The 21,113-nt window shown below is 43.8% G+C and overlaps 1 protein-coding gene across 1 annotated transcript in view; it reads right to left on the reverse strand.

Annotated features, from left to right (window-relative positions):
• The window catches only part of LAMA3 (laminin subunit alpha 3), a 250,592-nt gene that overhangs the window by 90,723 nt on the left and 138,756 nt on the right, over positions 1-21,113 (reverse strand). Inside the window, exons 24-32 of the mRNA XM_081802541.1 lie at positions 15,674-15,834; positions 12,399-12,507; positions 10,564-10,661; positions 9,523-9,667; positions 7,749-7,875; positions 7,522-7,661; positions 5,860-5,975; positions 4,469-4,680; positions 3,269-3,474 (exon numbers count right to left, since the gene is read on the reverse strand). Of these exons, the coding sequence (XP_081658667.1) occupies positions 3,269-3,474; positions 4,469-4,680; positions 5,860-5,975; positions 7,522-7,661; positions 7,749-7,875; positions 9,523-9,667; positions 10,564-10,661; positions 12,399-12,507; positions 15,674-15,834 (1,314 nt within the window). The remainder of the gene's footprint in view (positions 1-3,268; positions 3,475-4,468; positions 4,681-5,859; positions 5,976-7,521; positions 7,662-7,748; positions 7,876-9,522; positions 9,668-10,563; positions 10,662-12,398; positions 12,508-15,673; positions 15,835-21,113) is intronic.

A 21,113-nucleotide genomic window follows, 5' to 3' on the forward strand; every position in this document is an offset into this window, starting at 1 on the left:
AAGATTTCATTCCTTTTGATGGCTGCATAATATTCCATTGTATATATATACCACATCTTCTTTATCCATTCGTCTGTTGATGGACATCCTGGCTCTTTCCATAGTTTGGCTGTTGTGGACATTGCTGCTATAAACAGTGGGGTGCACGTGCCCCTTCGGATCCCTACATTTGTACCTTTGGGGTAAATACCCAGTAGTGCAATTGCTGGATCATATGGTAGCTCTATTTTCAACTTTTTGAGGAACCTCCATACTGTTTTCCAGAGTGGCTGCCCAACTTGCATTCCCACCAACAGTGTAGGAGGGTTCCGAGAAAAAGAATCTTAAGCAGGCTCCACACCCAGTGCGGAGCCCAAAGCGGGGCTCGGTCTCATGACCCTGAGACCATGACCTGGGCCAAAATCAAGGGTTGGACATTTAACTGACTGAGCCACCCAGGCACCCCATGTTTGTGTGTGTTTTAGAGAGAGGTACTGCTGACATGTTTCAACAGCAACAGACCGGCTTGGCTGACTGTCTTTCAACTGTTGCTCTAACTCTCCCATGACCACCTTTTCATACCCGAGATGGAAGACCTTGTTGGTGTTGCTCTCTTGGCTTCCTGGAGAGAAATACTCCATCCTCCTTAACCTTGTGTCTGTTTCCATTGAGAGCCACACATTTTATTTACAAATACTCTGGAGCTCTGGTGTCAATATTTATGACTGGCTATCAATTTGCTGTCTCTAAGAGGGTACTGATTTTCAAGAAAGGGAGATTGGTACCTCTGGGAACATGAAAAGGGAGAGGTTCAGTGGTAAGGGAGTGACGGAAAATAATAGTGCACGTTCGCCATTTGAGGGAAGAAGACCCTGGTAGAGACAGAAAAGAACAAGATGAAAAGCATAGTGGGGCTGATAGCCCCCAGACGGAAAGTGATACCCATCCATGAAAGAACAGAAGGAAAAAAAGACAGCTCTGTGAAATGAAGAAGTCAGGAGAGGAGATGTCAAGAGGAATACCAAACAGCCCAGCTGATATGAGGCAGCATGGCCGTGTGATAGACCAAATCTACGGGATTCTGGCATTTGTCCAGCTACTGTTTTGGACCAAGGGCTCAAAGAGAGGGAATGGAGGCAATTGTCCCTGGGGAGGCAAATCTAGGTCACTAATGAAGTCACAGGATCACACACATCTTGTCTTTCTCTCTCCCTTCTATACCGTTGATTGTGTCTTGACCGGTACAGCCAGGTTCTCTTAGCCTCCCAATCCTCCACCCTCTGCAGCCACAAGCCTGCAAGCATCTCCTGGGCACGGTGCATCTCTGCTCCTAAGCACTCCTGCAGGTCTGTGCTTCCAGCCCAGGTGCCATTGTCTTTCTCCATCAGTTACTAACTGAAAATAAGCTAGACGTTTTCATGGGCCCATGGGTGCATTCAAGACCCAATGTAGCATCTTCAGTAATGAGCTCTAAGAGCCTGACTTCCATCCGGAGAATAGCTTAAGCATCGGAGGGAATAGAACCTGATATATGTTAGCTAGTGGTGATGAAATAATTCTGGATATCACCTCAAAATCCTCTGTGTAAATCGCCTTCAGTGTAGGCTCACAGTTTGAGAAGGATGAGCAACTGAGCTGACTCAGGGCGGACTCACACCTGTGGTTTTAAAGACTCGGAAGGTTTCATGACTCAAGTTGTCACTCAGCTTCCTTTCCTGTAGCACAAAGGGGCTGTGAGGACCCCAAGCAACAATTAAAGGTGTGGTGAGGTGTCCTTCCTTAGGAAAAGTGAACGTCGCTGTTACAGAGAGTTGAATTTTGTCCCCAAAAAGATATGTTCAAGTTCTAATCTCCAGTACCTGAGAAGGTAATCTTATTTGGAAAGACGGTGTTTGCAGATATAATCAAGTTAAGATGAGGTCATGCTGGAATAAGGTGGGCCCTAATCCAATATGACCGGTGTCCTTCTAAGAAGAGACACACAGAGAGAGGAGAATGCCATGTAAGGATAGAGACACACCAGGAGGATCCATGTGATGGCGGAGCAGAGACTGGAGTGACTCATCTATGAGCCAAGCAACGCCAAGGATTGCTGGCAGCACTAGAAGGTAAGAGAAAAGCATGGAACAGATTGTCTCCCAGGGACTTTAGAAGGGCACGGCACTGTCAACACCTTGATTTCAGGCTTTTAGCCTTTAGGACTATGAGAAAATAAATATTGCTTTAAGTCATCCTGTTCGTGGTAATTTGTTAGAGCAGCCACAGGAAATGAATACAGCCGCCCTTGAACTGGAGTCGCGGATGCCTGCCACCCGCAGCAACAGCCTCCCCACCCCCCCACCCTGGCTGTCACACCCAGATCACCCACACAGACCCCAGAACGTCTACCCCCCAGAGGTGGGGGGAGTGCAGGGCGGGTGGTAAGCCTCACACTTGCTCCTGCACACTGCCATATGGGCCCAGATGCCAAAGCCCTGGCTCAGTTTCCCCCCCACATAAGCCCCTTGCCGACTCCTTCCAGCCTCTTTTCCTAGAAGACTAGATCCATTCTGCATCCCCGGGGGCCATTCTCCAGTCCTGCTGAGATCAGGCTGATCACCTGCAATCGTGTGACATTGGCCTCTAGTTCCCCACGCAGAGCTCAACCCACAGAGCCGAACCTCTTAGCGACACAGCATCTGTGGGAGCCGACCTTTGCCACTGTCCCTTACCAGTCGTGCCCTGGGCCTCTCAGTCAGTCCCAATGGCAGCCCCACTCTCAGGTTGGGCTCTCCAGCGTATACCTTCTTCCCTTGCCTGCCCACCGCCAGCCAAGGCCCACCGTGGACGCCCCAGCACCCCTTCGAGTTGCCTGAGGGCGGCAGGCCTGAGGCCTGCGGACTTTGTCACGCACTGTCCTCAACAAAAACACCATGAAGACTTGGAGCCCAAACCTAAATACCGATAGATAGGTGCTCACCACACAGGGACACAGTCAAGGAAAGGATAACTTAATTATGCATACATATGGGCCACCCCAAGAACAATGCTGCAGGGCATGGGCAAGGCGGCTTATGACCCCAGGCGCCTGGCCGTCCACCTGCCCTGGCTCTGCCAGGCTACCCTGAGCCTGAGGGGCCCAGCTACTCCACACACCACACAGCCTGTCCAGGGTGGGGAGCTCCACCCTGAGGTGAGCCCAGTGCTGTCCTTGGACCCGTGAGACACAGGAAGGAATGGTGACTGGTGTGTGCAGAGGACATCTTCCCTTCCCATAAGATGACCTAATAGGTCAGTCCCCCCGGGCTCACCTGCACTGCCCGTGGTCCCTGTCGCACTCCGGGGTGGCGGCCCCAACGGTGCCCCTCCTGGAACAGTTGCAGCCTTCGCAGCCAGCCAGGGGGTGGAAGCTGAAGAAATGCGTGTCACACACCTCACACTGGGGCCTGACCGTGTGGGGAGGGCAGAGGCACTTCCCCGTCATCTCTTCACAAAGGCGTGGGCCACAGTTGCATGCTGGCCAGGGAATCAAGAGACATGGTATAAGGGAGAGACGCCACCTGGCCTCCAGCAGGACTTCACCAACTGCCAACATTTCCAGAAGCTTCCAAGGGGTCTGGGAGAAACGTCTTGCTTTTTCTTCATTATGCCATTATTGAGTGTGGCTGATCTGAAAGGTACCTCTCTTGGGGCCCAGACCAACTATACCAAATGCTCACAGCAGACACAGCATGTGAATGCTGACTGAGGCACAGCTGGGCCCACTGGCACCAAGACAGGAACTCAAAGGAAGCCACCCAGCTGTAGTTACAGGCCATTCTAATGAGACGCCTCTCATCTGTCAGAGGGGCCTCTTCTTACAGGCCCCCTGCAGGGGCTCCACGTCACCTTAGTGCAACGGAGCTCAAGGTCAGGGCATAATGCAGCAGCAGGACCCTCATTAGACAAAGGCTAGTCTCCAGGTGAAGACTCTGTTTGCACCACACACGCATCCCTCACTGCCACCCCATGGCCTGTGCTGACCCTATGTCTCAGGCCACAGGATGTTCTTCGATAAAAGTCCCCAGGCTTCCCCTTCAGAAAGCACTAAGCTCCTGTGACCCTGGCTCTCCTCCTATTTCAATTGAGTTTTGGTTAGGCTGAACAAACTGAAGGGGCTTCCACGAGGAAGAGGGATGGAGGGGTCCAACAGTTTGATCCTTAAGGCTCTTTAAATTCACCTGCTCTGCCAAGCACATGGGTCACATAGCACGGGAAACACAAATTTTTATCTTCTAGAACCTACCTACTCAGACTGTGGTCCACAGACCACTGGCATGGACATCATCTGAGTGATCAAAAGAAATGCAGACTCTCAGGCCCCAGCCCAGGCCTCCTGAATCAGAATCTGCTCTTTCACAAGACCCCTGGGTGAGTCTCCAGCACAGCGAAACTCAAGAAGGTCCGCCCTAGATGAGCGGCACCCACCTGGGACCAGAGACAACCTTGGATGCGCCAAACGAGCACTTACGCTTGCAGTGTGGGAATCCGTAGTAGCCCATTCGACAGCGAGTGCACTGCCGCCCAATGACACTGGGCCGGCAGGGGCACTGCCCCCCCTCTGGGTTGCAGTGACGGCCAACGGCCCCAGTAGAGTGGCACTCACAAGGCAGTGCGCCCTTGTGGTAAAGGGCCACCAGGGACCTGGCGGAGCTCTTGCAGAATCCAGAGGCCGTCTGGGGGCTATGAAAACAAAAACAGCTCATGGCATTATCCCGGGAGGCATGCCCCACGGTAAAAGTCCCAAACTTCTCCTTCCCATTTGCTCCACCAACTGGTGTTTTGGGGGAGGGACTCTGGCTGTGGAGTCTGGGAAGAAATGAGAGAATACCCCACCCCTGGATTCACAGCGACAGCCAGCCTTCCTTCCACCCATCCACTCCAGAACACATCCCAGGACTGGTGGGTGGGAGCTTTTGGTGGCTGAAATAAAAGGGTGAAAATTCACCTATAGGATGAATTCTATGGTATGTGAAATATGTCTCAAGCAGTTACAAAAAAATTATACCTAGATGTGTATGCACCAGTAACAGTAACAATGGGAGGGGGAGGCAGCAAAGTGTCTACTTTTATTGAATGCTGTGTATTAGAAGTTTTGCCTACATCTCACTGAACCTCACAACCATCCAACCAGTTAGGCCTAAGCCTCATCTCATAGATAAGACAACAGAGGCCTCTAGAAGTTAAACAACACATCCAAGGCCACAGAGCTACAGAGTGGCCAAGCAGACTTTCAAACCCCCTAGCTATTGGACTTCAGAGCTTTTACTCTTAATGTTTTCTGTACAGGAGACTTCTGCTCACCAGGGTCCCCTGGAGCTCCTGGGTCCCTCAGGAAATCTGCAAGGGGACAGGGTGGGTCTGCAGAAGGGAAGAGCAGGAGCCCATACGCAGGGCTATCCTCAGCTCTTGGCATTCAAGGATCCAGGGAGAGGGGACAGGGAGGTCTGCCTCTCTGTGACACTCCCCACTCAATCAGATGGCAAAGGAGAGGGAGAATCTAGGCTGATGTGCTTCCCGGAGGAGGGCACCCCACATGGTATCTTTTAGGAGTCTGAGTTGGATAACAGGATGCAGCAAAGAGGCCAAGAAACTCCTAAGCAGCCCGTGAATCCCAGCTCAGAGGGTGAACATCTGGAGGGATCAAAGTTGAGGACAGTAATCTTGCCCAAATGGGCAGCACAAGGTCTGGTGTAGGATGGTGAATGCAGAGGAAAAGCATCTCCCTCCCCGGACCCAGGATGCACTGCCACTCCCATGGGCCCTAGGAGGAAGACAGACCCAAAGGCCAAGCCCACCCTGGACCTTGTGCTGAGCGTGAACATGGGAGAGGCTGAGGAAGCTCCACAAAGTGATACTTACTCAATATAAAAACTGTTTCCTCCACAATTGGTGATAAACTCAAATGACTTGTCCACTGATTTTTTGTGAAGTGTTTGGTAGTCGTAATCCTCCGCAGGCACCACTAGAACACGGACCTAAAGGAAACCTGTCAGCATGGCTTTGGATTTCCAACAGCAGGGCACACCTACGGCTATTTATTATACTTTCCCTTCACTACGACGAGCGTTCTTTATTGTGAAGCCCAAGACCACATGAAACAGGATTTATGAGAAAAGAATCGCAAGAACAACCCTAAGCCGGTGTTAAAGGTTCAACCCACGTTCCTATGTTAGAAATGGAGTGTGCTGGGGCAGATCCCTCAGAGCACCTGCTCAGAGAAGCAGCAGCCTCAAGTGCTCGGTGGGGACAGGACATCTAAGGGGTCATCAGGGGCCTGTTAGGAGGGCCAGGGCCCCATGTGATCTATACCGGGGATGACCCTGGATCACCAAAGGTCACATTTTGTATTTTTAAAGGTGAACAAACCAAAATGGCAGAACCAATGGGAGAAACTCATACCATGGCTTGCCCTGAAGCTTATATCATGTCAGATATTCTGTTATGAATAACTGCAGCCCTAGTCTTTAACAGTGCTGCTCGGCTCTCTGTGCCAGTTTCAATCAGACTATTCCAGTAACAAATGCTATAGGAAATTTCAAATGTCTTTGTCAACTAGTCACCAACTTATAGCTTACAGAGAGCTTACTGCTCTCGTGTTATTTGATCAGTAAGCATTTGCCGAGCACCGTGTGCCAGGTGGTATCCTAGGCACGGGGGATACAAAATGCATCAAGTCAGGCCCCTGTCTCTAGGAAGATGGCCTCCTCACAGACAGAAGGGAGCGTGAGCAAGAAACTACAGGCTCACACAGCAGGGCCTGGACAATGTTACCTGGCTCTCTGGAAGGCTTTACAGGCTTTGAGTGACCTTGATTCCATCAACCAAGGTAATGAACAGGGTAGAGGATACTTGGGGTTATGCAGGTAACAGGCTTATGTTTGATGGACCCATGAGGTCCCCAGCTAGGCAGATACGCAGTAGATGGTCCCATACTGGGCCCAGAGCTCAGGAAATATCAGAGATGAATTCAGAGATGTGGTGTCATTCCCCCCCCACAAGAGAGAACAGAATCAACGGATACAGATGATGTTATCCAAAGAGCAATGACAGAACAAGGGGCCTCAGCATCACACCCAAGGGAACGCCACCATATGTGGACAAAAGGAAAGAGAAATCACTGAAGGAGCACTCCAGAAAGTGGGAACAAAATGAGAGAAAGCAGCTATGGAAGCTCAAAAAAGAAAGTTGCAAGAACAAAGGAAGACTAAATGCTTCAGAAAGAGACCAGTCAGGTGAGGTGTGAGGAGGGACTGATGCAGAGTGAGACCCTGGTTCTCCAGAGCTTCCTGCCAGGGAGTTTTTTCTTCCTAAACACTTACCCATTGTGCCAACTTCCCTTGACCTTAATTGTCACCTGCTTTTTTTTTTTTTTTTTTTGCAAAAGGTAGCTATAAAATTTAAACATTTTTCTGTAAGACTTCAATTCCTTGGAGGAATTACTGTCATGAGCCAAACAGGTACAGAGAACGGCTGGCCAAGGCAAGCACATGAAGAGCAAGCTGAGGGAGAAGTAGACCATACCAATACTAAGGACTTTCCTTCTGGAACCTTCACAGTCACAGCCACCTCTGGCTCTGAGATGTCAAACTCAACTTGATCTTCAGCAATGACTTGGTCCCGGCAGCCAAGCGCATGGGGGCAAAAAGAGGCACGGAAGACACCTGGAGGCAGAGCGAGAGGAATTCCTATCATGGTCCCGGAAGGCCCAGCTGGGCACACAGCTATGGTGTCCGCTCCCCGATGCTCACCTGGCCACAGCCGCCCTCCATCCACAAAGACCTGTGTGGGAAATGTTGGGTGTGCTGCTTGATAAAAATGGATGACAATGACATACCGGCCTAGGCGTGGTACAAGTCCTCGCAGGGTCACTTGGTTCTAGGTAGGAAAAAGAGGATAAAATAACTTCTCAAGTTGCAGAGCTATGAACATTTAGAGTTTAAAAACCAAAACCATCTAGATATTTAACCAGGTGAAATGAAAACCCATGGTCACACAAAACTTCCACTTGAATGTTGACAGCTGCACTCTTTGTAATCAGAAATTTTGGAAACAAACCAAATGACCTGCAACTCAGAATGGATGAACCAACAGTGTGGTCAGCCATAAATGATGTTGGAGGGAATGTAATTTGGTACAATTACTTTGGAAAACTGTCTGGCAGCTTTTACCAAAGTCAAACATATCACTGAGCAATTGCACTGTTAGGTACATACCCAGTAGAAATGCATGATGTTTGCCAAAAGGCTGTGTGAGAATGTTCCCAGCGTTCACATACTGCTTGGAATAACCGAGTAAGAAAGAGTCAGGTTCCATTTTGGATGCTTGACTGATAGGTGTCAAGCCCCATCACTCATGTTTAATCTTTTGCCCCACACGTGCACAAGCCGAGAAGAAGGCCCAGGTGCACATCCCTTGTCACAGGCAGGAAGTTCAAGCCACACTAATTCTAGCACATGGGAAGGGAGTCCTCACCTTGCGCTCCTTCACCTTCCCCTCACCCCTGTCCAACCACAGTGAAAACCAGAGTCATGCTCCCACTTTTGCTCTAGCTTGAGTGTGAGCCCTGCTCTCTCCAGAAAACCTCACTCTGTGAGATGTAAGTGTTTTCAAACACTCAAAAAAACAAGAAAAACAGCAGCAATAAAAGATTATCTTCATCTTTCAGTTGAGAACCACGACTTGAAGAAAGCAAAAAATTTGATAAACGTCATACTCTAATTTAAGAGCAAAACCAGGACTAGAACTCCCTTGTCATGATTTCAATTCATCGCCCCCTATGATTCTGGGTGGACTTCCCCATACAGGCTCTTATTAAATTTTCTCTCTCAGATCCTGTTCGTTTTCTAACTTGATGCAATGTGAATGGATATGAGCCATCTCTAGGATTAAAAGGATATAATATCATCAGGGCAAATTGTAAGTCCTGCAACTTCATAGTTTACGGTGAAAAAAATACAGTCCCTTACTATATTTCACCTTCATGCTATTGATTATTAATCAATAAATGTTTATTGAGAATTTCCTGCCTGCAAAGCATTTTGCTGGTAGTTGGGGATGCAAAAACTCTGTTAGCCAGAGCAGCTTTTGCAAGTGCTTACATTCCAACTTGGGAAGATAAGTGATCATCTCAACAATGTTACATAGCAGTAGCCCATGAAAATATGACCTATGACAAAATGGGCCACGAAAAGTTGCCAAATGACTGTGTAGGTAGAGATACAGAAAGAAAAGAGAACATCAGGATGGGGTAGTCATAGACAAGATTAGCCAGATGCCTCACATCCAGGATTCTCCACAGTTGAGAGCAGAAGGCCTCAAACTTCAGGGGCATCCAAATCCCCTGGAGGGTTTATTAAAACACAGATTCCTGGGCCCCACCTCCAGAGTTTCTGATTCAGTAATTCTGGGGTGGGCTTGTAAACATGCATTTCTAACAAGTTCCCAGGTGATGAGGATGCTTCTGGTGAGGGCCATGCTTTGAGAACCATAATTTAGAAACAACACCCTTGAGGGGAGTCCCACCTGTGGCGCCTTCAAGGTGACTCCAGTAACAACATCTGCAGAAGGCGAAGGATCCTGGGGCAGGAAAGGGGAAGACTCACCACTCGGAACCTCCAAAATTAATGCTGTTGGAGGAGTTTCAGGGACCAGGGAGACACAAGAGGCACTGAAAAAAAAGAGTATTAAAAAACAACCGAAAATGGAAGAACCATCCATTGGTGAAGATAGCGACTGTGAGCAAAAGACTGTGTGACATCAAAAGGATCTAGTCTCGAGAGAACCACAGGACTGTGGAGGGATCTTTATACAAAGACACTCAGTGTAGTCAATTGGTCAAGTGTATTCCAGCAAACCTGCTCAATACAATGAGCTAAAACAGAAAGAAAATCTTAATTTTGAAAAATAGTAACCAGACAGAAACTTTCCCTCCTAGAACTAAAATTCATGTTAAATGGGGTCAATGCAATGAAACATTATTATTCACCTCTAAACATAAATGTCAACATAAAATCATATAAAAACAAAGAAGACAAATGCACATCACTTCTTTCAGGCACAGGCAGATTTCACTGTCTTGGTGGCTTCTATAGTCCTAACCATATGCCCAAGATTTCATGACTGTGTCTATAAATTATTTTTGAATCTACAACAAACAACCCTCCTGAAACCCCGATAATCACTGGTTAGCTAATCCTCATAACACAGTGATGAGATGGGTCATTACTTTCATGGTTTTTTAAATGAGGAGCCTCAGACACAGAGATTAAAGGATTGGAACAAAGTGAGTCTTTGGGAGGGCTCAGAACAGCACTCAGTAACTGCCCTTGAGGGCAAAGCTTAACCATTCCCCCCAGTTGCTACTGTGTCAGCTTCCTGATATTATGGAATACTGGAAAGACTGCTGGGGGAAATGATTTAACTGATTTTTTATTTTAACCCGTCATCAGCCTTTAGTACCTTGGCCTATGATCCCTTCTGACATTAAGCATAAAGTCGCAGCCTTACAAGCATTATAGTACCACTCAGAGCACAAACAAGGGAGAAAAGAAGGAAACCCATTACCTTTGATTAACATAACCACTGTAACTGGCAATGCATTTGACTTGAGGTCTCAAATATTCAGCTGAGAATTCTTCACTGGGTACGATACAAACTTGATGCTGTTGAACAAATACAACGCAAAAAGGTAACATCACGGTTATCGGCAAAGCCAATGGTATGGTCAAACATACTCTTAAAAAAGCTGTTAAGTAAAGAAATTACAATAGCTATTTTAAAGTAGAAAAAAACTGCAGAATGGCACTCCCTATTGCATCATTATGTGCAACAAATCCTTTTTACTGTTACACTGGATCACTGCTTGAATGTTCTTGGAATAGTAATATGAATAAATAAAATCATGAAGTTCAAAAACAGTGACTTTTGGTGCCTGTTTTTCTCTCCTACCCTGGGCTGATGCTGGCTTTTCAAACCCCTTGGCAGGGAGAGGGGGTACATGGTAGGCAGCTAGGGAGCCTGCTGTTCAGAGCCTGTTGTCTATAGCTCCTGCCACAAATACTCTTTGGAGTATTTCTTCACTGAAGGAAGTGTCTCCAGAGCTAGTTTTTGAGTCACACAAGAAACTCAGTTATTAGCTTATCAGTACATTTTATTTTAATCAAAACTGTATTACCAGCTTGATCACAAACCCATTCAGTAACAATAAAACTTTTTATTGAACACCTACTACATGCCAGGCGTTAAGACTAAGGGATCCTACAAGACCAGGATGGAAAACACCCCTGCCCTCATGAGCTTATATTCTAGTTAGACATCCGAATGATATTAGAGTATTTTCAAAAAGGGCAAACTTATGCTTAAAAGATGAAAACTGGGTCACTACATCGAAAACTAATGATGTATTGTATGGTGACTAACATAACATAATAAAATTAAATTAAAAAAAAAAAGATAAAGACTCAGCAGCCCTGTTTTAATTCCCAAAGATGAAGAGGTTAGATTCACTCAGATTGTTATCTTTAAAAAGAGAGTCACAATTTTTAAAAGAAAGTCTTAAGCTATTATATAATTTATGTAATAACTTTTAAAAACTCAATTCCAGATAATTCTTAAGGCTCAAAGTTTTTAATGCTGTCAAGCACGAATATTTAAAACACATTAGAACAAGCTGGCCTAGCATTTCTCAGAGTGTGATACATGCTTAATATTAGCAGTGACAGGAAGCTGCTTCATACTTAGATAATCTTCTGTTCTCTGAGACATTTATTATAAATCTGGCCACCCTTTCCTAGCCCAGTCCCACTGCCTGTGTTTATCACAATTCTCAATATTTAAGTTGTGCTATTAAAAGGGAGGCATGAAGATATTTAATCTGCCAAACTTGGTATTTTTAACTCTTAATGGTATATATCTAATTAACTGAAAAATATACTTTTTGAGATAGAGTAACAATAGTCTGGAAAAGAAATACTAGGTGATTGCAACCTTGAAAATTCTGAAGGAGTCTGCCAAGAAGCTAATAGACATAATAAAATAGTAAAATGGGCAAGAAAATAAACAGTAACTAATGGCATTTCTATACACCAGCATAAAAATAAACTAGGAACTATGACAAAAGAGATTTCACTCATAATAGTAACAATGAATAAACAATAATGAAATAGAGTTCTGTGAGATGTGTTCAAACTTAATGAGCAAACTTTACTGGTTGCTATAAAAAAAAGGCTCAAACAAGATAAGAGTTCTAGATGGGAAGAAAACACATCATTAAACTGGCAATTCTTCACAGCTTCATTTTATAGATGGAATACAAACCCAGTCAAAGTTTTCGTAAGTTTTAAAATATAGAGATATCACCAAAATTCTTCTAAAATTCAAAGGGCAAAAGAGAAGCGTACCAGAAGGAACTGGGCCCTGTGCGCTTTGAGCCGAATGCCTGCATCTGCTAACAGCTCAAACACAGCGAGGCGACTCCTGCCATCAGTCACGACACTCCGGCAGAGGACACTGTGAGAGGAAAGAGTGTGCTTAGCCTGACTCCTCTTTGGTCTCCCTGACTCCGTGCCTCCCTGTGCGGTAGCTGATTGCTCTTCTGTTTCTCCTGTTTATAACCAGGTCACTGACAGTATGTTTTCCGGCACAATGAGTTTAAGAGAGATGCAGTCCACAATCAGTACAAGAAAAAGAACCTTCTGACTGGGGCACATCTCAGGGCTAAAGGCCTTGTTCACTTTTTCCACCCAGCTTTATGCAATACTTTGTCTAATCATTGGGAGAAAAAGCCCCCCCGCCAGGGTCAATGATGTCTGATCTCCAAGACACAACCTTCTTGGAAATTTATCAATATTCTTGGTACCGTCAATGATTAAAGTTGCCTATTGGCCTCAAAGTGATCAATGATACACCACACCACGTCAGCACTGGGGCTGGCCTTACTCCAGTCATGAGAAACCAGAGTTTGCCATTGGAAGCTCAGTCTGCTCCTCCCATCCCTCCTTCCTTGTCGTACCAGCTGCGCTCCTTCCTTCCACCCCATCAGGTGAAATAGAGTTCAGAAAAAAAAAAAAAAAGAAAGAAATATGGAGTTCAGGAACATTTAAAAGGCCACGGTTTGAAACCAAAGAATACACCCTAACCCATTAAGGAAGTATTTTTTGAGGAATGTTTCTGATTTCATATCCTGTAGCAACTTTTCTGTCTGTAAATATAATTTGGAAAATAGTTCGGAGGCAAACTAAAAGAAATGACCATCTCTGGGAAATATTTGAAATAATTTATGCAATGACTTTTTGGTAAGGATTAAAATGAGAGAGTATATAAAGAGCCACAGTCAGAAACTCAAAGAACAGCTGTTTTCTTTTCCCTTTTGAGCACATGCGTGTGTGTGTGTGTGTGTGTGAAATTAAAATGCATTCCTTTTGGTTCAAGCATAATCCTGGGAGTTAAATACATTAGGTGATTGACTAAGATTTGGTTTTATCCATATCCTTTTAAAATTCTTACTAAGAATAGACTAATGGGGCGCCTGGGTGGCTCAGATGGTTAAGCGTCTGCCTTCGGCTCAGGTCATGATCTCAGGGTCCTGGGATCGAGTCCCGCATCGGGCTCCCTGCTCCTTGGGAGCCTGCTTCTCCCTCTGCCTTTCTCTCTCGCTCTGTCTCTCATGAATAAAAAAAAAAAAATCTTTAAAAAAAAAAAAAGAATAGACTAATGATAATAACTGGATTGATTTAATCATGAGTGAACATCTCTTACAGAAGGGCGATCAGATTTATCACAACACTGTTTTGAAAAGTGGTATTTTAATTAGCACCACTACTCTTCTGTTGGGATATTTTTTTAAATAACACCATTAGAACTCACTTGAGAAATGCTAAGAAAGGTTCAACCCTTAGCAGGAGAAGCTGCAATGTTGAAAGGGCCTGTCATTTGAAATAGGCTTTTATGTGTCAAATATTTTCCAAATGCACCACATTTTTGGACTACAGTACTTACAGCCTGTTCATTTTCACTTGTCCACATGACAGCCAAAGTAGAGAAGGAAGAAATATTTTAGACTAGTGAAACAGTATCACGGGACGTTCCTGGAAATAGTTAAATACAATAAAAGGGAGTCCTAGTCTAATACAACCCTGTCTTGGAATTCTAATGTCCCTGGTAAAGAAGAACTTGGTGCTGTCATTTCCAGAGCCAAAGTGATCTACAGAAAACCGCACAGTTGTCTGCCCCAAAAGCCATTCAGACAGAGGTCATGGAACCAAGCTCATGGTTTATGGAATCCTGGAAGGGTGCCCTTTCTTTCTTTAGCTTTGAAACCACTCCTCTGCTTGGTCTAGATGTTCTCAGACTCTTCTGAGATGGGTCAGAGAGCCACCAGGGACATTAGGGGTGTTTCCTCCTGGGCCCTTAGCCATCGCCACCTTGTATCCTGTGGAGTAGGGATCAAGCGACATAATCTGGAAGGTGGAAAGAGTCAGAGGGCTGAACCAGAGGGTGGACAGGGTCTGGAGAAGCCCTGCCCCAGCCCTGTGGCCAAGAGTCTCCAGGACTTGGGTGGTGAGGTGACCCACCCACCCGGGAGTGTACATTCCAGTGGTTGCTGATGTCATCCACAGATGAAACTAACATTTTTAGGTAATGAAAGAACATTCTGGGGCACTTTTTTGCCCCATTAAAAGTCCAAATGCAATTATATTCTTTGTTGTTTTTTTTTTAAATCATCACCCCAGAAAAAAGGGCTGATTAGATTTTTTTAAAGATTCTTAAAAGAAGCCCTCACAGTTTCCTTTTTAAGGTTGCTGAGAGCATGATGTTAACTCAATAACCATTTCATTAAGTCTCATAAAAGTTTCCATTCTAAACCCCTAAAAGTAACTCTTTTCATAAGTTCTTTTATTCGCAAAACAGGGAAAATGTCCAACTACTTCAGGTCATTTGGAGTTTGACAAAAAGTCATAGGCAAGTCGTGGTAACAAAATTGTTTAAGGCCTTGGCCAAGAACTGGGTGCGTTCACTGCAGTTCTCCACCTGCTGTCTAAAGAGACAGACTCCCAGTGCCATTTATTATACAATTAATTTCATGTTGAAAACACCCCTTGCACAGATTCTTTAATTAAAGCATACTCTGGACATTTGCATAGATCTTGAAATAGTATACAAAGAAAACAATTTTTAATAAATCTTTGTCAAAGTTCTTGGAAGAGAGTAACTGAATCAGGGTGAATTTTTAAATACAGCAATCAGGGTTAATTCTTTTCCACCTGATGATCATCAAACATTAAGTATTCCCAGTCTCCTAAGGGCGTGTTGTGAAGGCAGTTGTGATGGAGTCTTTTCTCCTTTCCCATGCGCCCATGTGCTCTACCCAGCATTTGAGGTGAGAGCACTGAGTTCCCTGAACGACCCAGGGTTGTGGTTGCTTCATGGGAATCTGAGCCAAAGTGGTGGGTGGAACACCCAGCTTTTCAAGAAAATGCAACATTTTCAAGATGTCCACAGAGAAGCCTTCCAATACTACACTGGGGGTGACACCCGAGAGCATAGTCTCCTGCTTGTTTTCAAGATCGGCCTCAAAAAGGACACAACTTCCCAATCCAGATAAAAACCAAAGTTCCCAAGGCTGACCTCCGGATTGTTCCAGTACAAAGGAATCCCCCATGACAGGACTGATTACCTGTACTTGCAGCTGTAGATGTTCACCTGGCCGACCAGAACAGACCCAGAGCTCTCCATGTGCACATCAACCACAGACAGCTGGTCTACCTCCATGGCATACTCGACCACGACCACGTAGTTACCGACCTGCGGGACCTGCAGCCACAGGTGCAGGTCCACCTGTGAGAGAACCCAAGCACATGGACGTGAAATGTACTGGATGCATTTACATAGGCGACAGTGAAACCAGGGCTAAGCAGACACCAGGAAACAGTTTTATATGTTATCATAGTAAGGAACGTGGTCCTCTAGGTAGGAATGCCAGATAAAATACAGGATGTGCCATTAAATTTGAAATGCAGATAAGCAACACATAACTATTATTTATCTGCAATTCAAATTTAAATGGAGCATTTGTAGTTTTATTCTCTAAATCCGGCAACCCTAATTATAGGGGCTTCTACTCCTTTCACCCATATATTTTTCTTGTTTCTCAAGGCAAAAGACACTCTAAAACTTGAGGTAAAAAAGAATCTCCAGTGGGTGATAAGAGGAATAGAAGTATGCCTTGAGGCTCTTCTGCTATTCTTCAATTTAAAAAATGAACTTAAAATTTTGTGGATGCAGATAATGAGAAGTGATACATGCACCCCACTCCTGGGACAGTAACTAATAATAGTTTGGTTTCCATACTTCCAAACCATTGTCCATGTCTGAAAATACACACGCATGTACTTTTCCTTTTTTTTAAAGAAAACTGCTCATAATAAGCAATCATGGATGCTCTCGTGCCATCACGGCAGAGCTGAGTAGCTCCGACAGAGGCCATACGACTCTCAAAGCCAAAAATATTTACTATCTGGCCTCTTACCAAAAAAAAAAAAAAATGCCCACACATGGTTAGGAGCTTGGAGTCTGGAATCAAACTGCTTCCAGCTGTGTGACTTTGAGCAAGTTACTTAATGTCTATACGCCTCCGTGTCCTCCAGTGTACGAATGAAGATAACAACAGTACCCACCTCTTAAAATTATTATGAGCATTACATGAATTAATATATGAAGAACTCTTAAAAATGTATTTGGCATGTCACAAACACTACATAAACACTACATACTATGATGATTATAATTATGATTATTGCCTTTTGCCATGACTTGCTTTTTTTCACTCAACAATATTTTCGCTGTTCACAGCAGCACAACAGATAAACTTCATTTTCCTAATGGCTTCCTACCATTCCATATAGTATGAGCATAAAATGATTTAACTAATCCCCAACTGATGGACACTTAGGTTGTCCCTAATTTTCCCTATAACATATAAAGCTATATGATGATATATATATATCATCATATATATGCATATCCTTAGGCCAGTATTTCTGTAAGATTCCTAGAAGTAGAATTGCTGAGTCAAAGTATATTTGCATATTGAATGTCTGAGCCAATATTAGAACTACATTCTGTAGCAGTTTAACCCCCTTCAGTCTGTAAGCTCAGGCTCAGCCAAGCTTTACCACACTTAATTAAAATCCTCCTGCCCCTTGCCTTCAGGAAATTCACATTTACTGTTCTCTCTGCACAGCCCTGAGCCACACAACTAATATTTTCCACAGTGATTTTTCTATCACTTAAATAATAGAAAGACTTCCCTCAGGGATTAAAAAAAAAATGGATTATCCACACCACTTTTCCACTCCGTTACAGAGTGAAATATTGGTCCATGTGTGGAGGTTATTACCAGCATTTCTCCCCTGGGCATCTCCAAACAAGGGTTTGTCTGTCTTCACCCACCATAAAGCCCACACAGGCCAATGATGTATTCACTTTTCTCCCAGAAGTTATTATTGGCTGCCAGTTTTATCACAGCACTCTATTATAAATTTCTATTGTTCTTTCCACTCTGAGTCCTATAGATTGATTTTTTGGAAGACTTGTAGGAAGGCTTTTGAATACATCTGTTGGTAAAAGTAGGTTTTGGGAAACTCAGATAAAAGACAAATCATGGCAAGTAGAAATTTTATTATTTGCTGTTTGTTATCAGTGATTTATCTTAGTAAAAGGAAACTTCATCAGAACCAGTGTCAAACTGGAAGGATCCTTCTGGTTTTATGGCATAGAACAGCCCTCACCTAGTTGTGAGTGTTTCAAATAAAGACATAAAATGTGGGCATATCAAATCTGATGCTTACACAAAGCTAAGAGGGATGGTGAACATATCTGATGTCAAAATGAGTCTTCAAAATGATTTGGTCAACCTATACTTATTAAACACCTACCCTATGCCAGCTCACCTGATGGGCATACAATGGGAAACAATACAAACCTGGTCTCTATCCTCAGACAGACTTTAATCAAATACTTAGCTAATTAGACCAACACACTGTAAAATTATATGTATGACAAATGTTCTGACTAGGTGCTCAGGGGGCTGTCTGAGCTGTTCAGGAAGACTAGGGAAGGGGGGAGACTTCCTGAAGAAGCAACAACTTAATTGAGTCCTTGAGGACAAGGAACAGATAGCCAGGCCCCCAAGGGGAGGGAGGAGCATTCAGGCAGAGGGAATATCCTGCAGTGGGAGGTTACCCTATGACATACAGTGCTGTAGGGTAGCAGATATGTAAGTCCAAGAGACTGAAGGCAGGCCACAGTGGTGAGGAACAGAGAGAAAGAAGAACTATGATAAAACTGGGAGGTAAGAGGGGTAGCCTTAGAGACCATTAAAATCTTCTGTCTCTATTCTAACAGCAATAAGATGTTATTGAAATTTTCCAATTATGTATGGATTAGGATGGGGTGAGAGGGTCAGTGATGATTAGATATTTCTATCAACATGAGTATGCTGACAATCGTATGGAGTCAAGATTGTGAGATGCAATGGGCAAGAGCCAGTGTGAATGAGCTAATTAAGAGGTTACTACAGAGATCCTTATGAAAGATGATCATATATTGGGCAAGAAAGATACATGGAGAGAAGTAGAGACATTTAAGAAAAGTTTGGGATGTAGATTCAGAGATGGGTTGTCTTTGGTGAGGGAGGGAACAGAAGAAGTCATGGATGACCCTAAGGATTCTGATTTATACAATCTGATGGATGGTGGCACTATTTACTTAGGTAGGGACACTGAAATGTAATTTGAGATCCCTCTGAGACACCTAAGAGGTAATGTCAGGAAGGAAGTTGGCTATGCTGTTCTGCATCTGAAAGGACAAGTATGACTAGACATACCAATTTGGTAGTTATCTATGTAGAGTTGGTATCTAACACAACAGGCACAGAGGAGGCTGCTTAGGCAGAGAATATAAGGTAAAAAGACAAAGGCTAAGACTGAGCCTGAACAAATTCCAATATTCAATGGCTAGACAGAGGTTAAGCCTGTAAATGATATTCTGAGGAAGAAGCCAGAGAGGTAGGAAGAGATCCAGACCACTCTTAAATTATGGAAAACAAAGTAAGAGAGTATTTTAAGATGTAAGGGGTATTCAACAAGTATTGAAAGCTGCTGAGAAGTTAAATAGATGAATAGGTGAGGAATGAAAAATATCCGCTGGATTTAGTGACAAGAACATCATTGGAAACCCTGGGAAAGAAAGAAAAGATAGGAAGGAAGGAAGGAAGGAAAGAAGGAAGGAAGGAAGGGAGGGAGGGAGGGAGGGAGGGAGGGAGGGAAGGTAGGAGGGTGAGAGGAAGCAAGCCAGCCAGACTGGTGTGGGTTGAGGTGTGAATGGAAGTGAAAGAATTAGAAATGGTATAGAATTATCTAATTCTTTGGAGAAGTTTGGTTGTGAAGGAGGGAAGCGTTATGGCTGAGGGACTGTGGGAAGGGAAAGGAGGGTTTTATTAAAAAAGAGGATAGAATTTAGCATCTTTAAAAGGTGACAGTGACTTCCAGGTCAGATGGCACAGTGAATTCACTTTTTTTGCACCCCTTCTGCTCCAAGAGATAGCAACTATGGATAAAATGTTTTAAAAGGAAAACAAAAAGATATGTTTGAGATTAAAAGTGATGGAATATAAGTAAAAAAAAAAAAAAACTCAAAATGTATGGCGGCTGAAGTCAGGGGTCTGTTGTCCTCCAAGTCTGGAAGCACGCTGTTTTGGTCAGCAGTTCAGCTCATGCAGAGTAAAGAAAACTAGAGATGCCTCATATGAGACAGTGGTCAGATCCAGGCTCATTTTTTTAAGACAAAGATAAGTGTTCCCTCAAATCATGAAAAGCTGAAAAAGTTGCTGACAATCTGCCACTTAGATTTCAGCATTATAAGAAGCTGTAGAATTTGGGAATCAAATATCACAGATGTAGCCTCATGACCAAGAACTGATTTAAGCCACCCACTGACTCAGCATCTGAATCTGTGCTAATACTAATATCACAACAATAGAAGTGGTACATTTTAATGCCTGCCTCTGAGCTAATGGTCCAGAGGACTGGTAAGACATTGCAAAACTACGAGGCTGAGATGGGTATAAAGAAAAAGGGAGAGGATAAAAACCTTCCATTCAAAATAAGCCAATAAGCCTGCAAACAAGATAAGCCTCCAAAACACGTAAAGAAATCTAATGTTAGAAACAGGCAACAATATCAGCAATCAGAAGATGAGTTTACTTCAGATGAAATGAATTTTATGGGACAGTCTGATAAAGACTTTAAAATGAATATACTGGTCCCTAACCTGAAATCTTCAAACTTGGAAAAGGAAATTATTTTGGATCTTGTTTGGTGGCAAAACCTAATCTCACCTAACCAATTATCACTTGGTGGCAAAATCTGACTTGAATTAAGTCCATGTACACAGTCTTCATGTATTTCTCTTGGAGTGCCTACTCATGCTTTTCATTGGGGAAATATTAACATGTTTGGTTATAGGGTGTTGGCCAGGACCCCCGTGGAGATGGTGTGTGTGTGTGTGTGTGTGTGCACAGAATCTTAAAAATTCTGAATTCTGAAACATACCTGTCTCCAAGGACATTAAGAAACTCAAAAATATAAATGAAAGAGGAATGTCTTTAAAAAGTAAATATAGTTATGAAACTAAATTGACAAAAAAACCAAACAAGGAAAAGTAAATATGAGTAAGAGCCAATTAGAAATCTTTGAGATTAACAGTATAAATTAAACTGAATCAAAAGGCTAGATAAAATCTAGACTGGACATAGTGAAATATTCATGCATTCTAAGGAAGTCTTGAGGAATTCACCCACAAAGTAGCACAAAGATCCAAAGAGATATAAAAATATGAAACAGTAGTTTGGAGATTGATTGTGAGGCTCCAACATTCATCCAGTCTGATTTCCAGAAAAGAAGAATGTAAGGAATGGCAGCAAAATTATATTTGAAGTGATAACATAATGAGAATTTCCCAGGGTGAAAGATATGAATCTTCATTCTGAAAGTGTACCTGAGGATTAAATAGATAAATAAAAATAAATCTATACCTAAGCATATCATAATGAAACA

Source organism: Leptonychotes weddellii, chromosome 13 (genome assembly GCF_054177405.1).
Source record: "Leptonychotes weddellii isolate Sample4059 chromosome 13, ASM5417740v2, whole genome shotgun sequence".
Classification (NCBI taxonomy): Eukaryota; Metazoa; Chordata; class Mammalia; order Carnivora; family Phocidae; genus Leptonychotes; species Leptonychotes weddellii.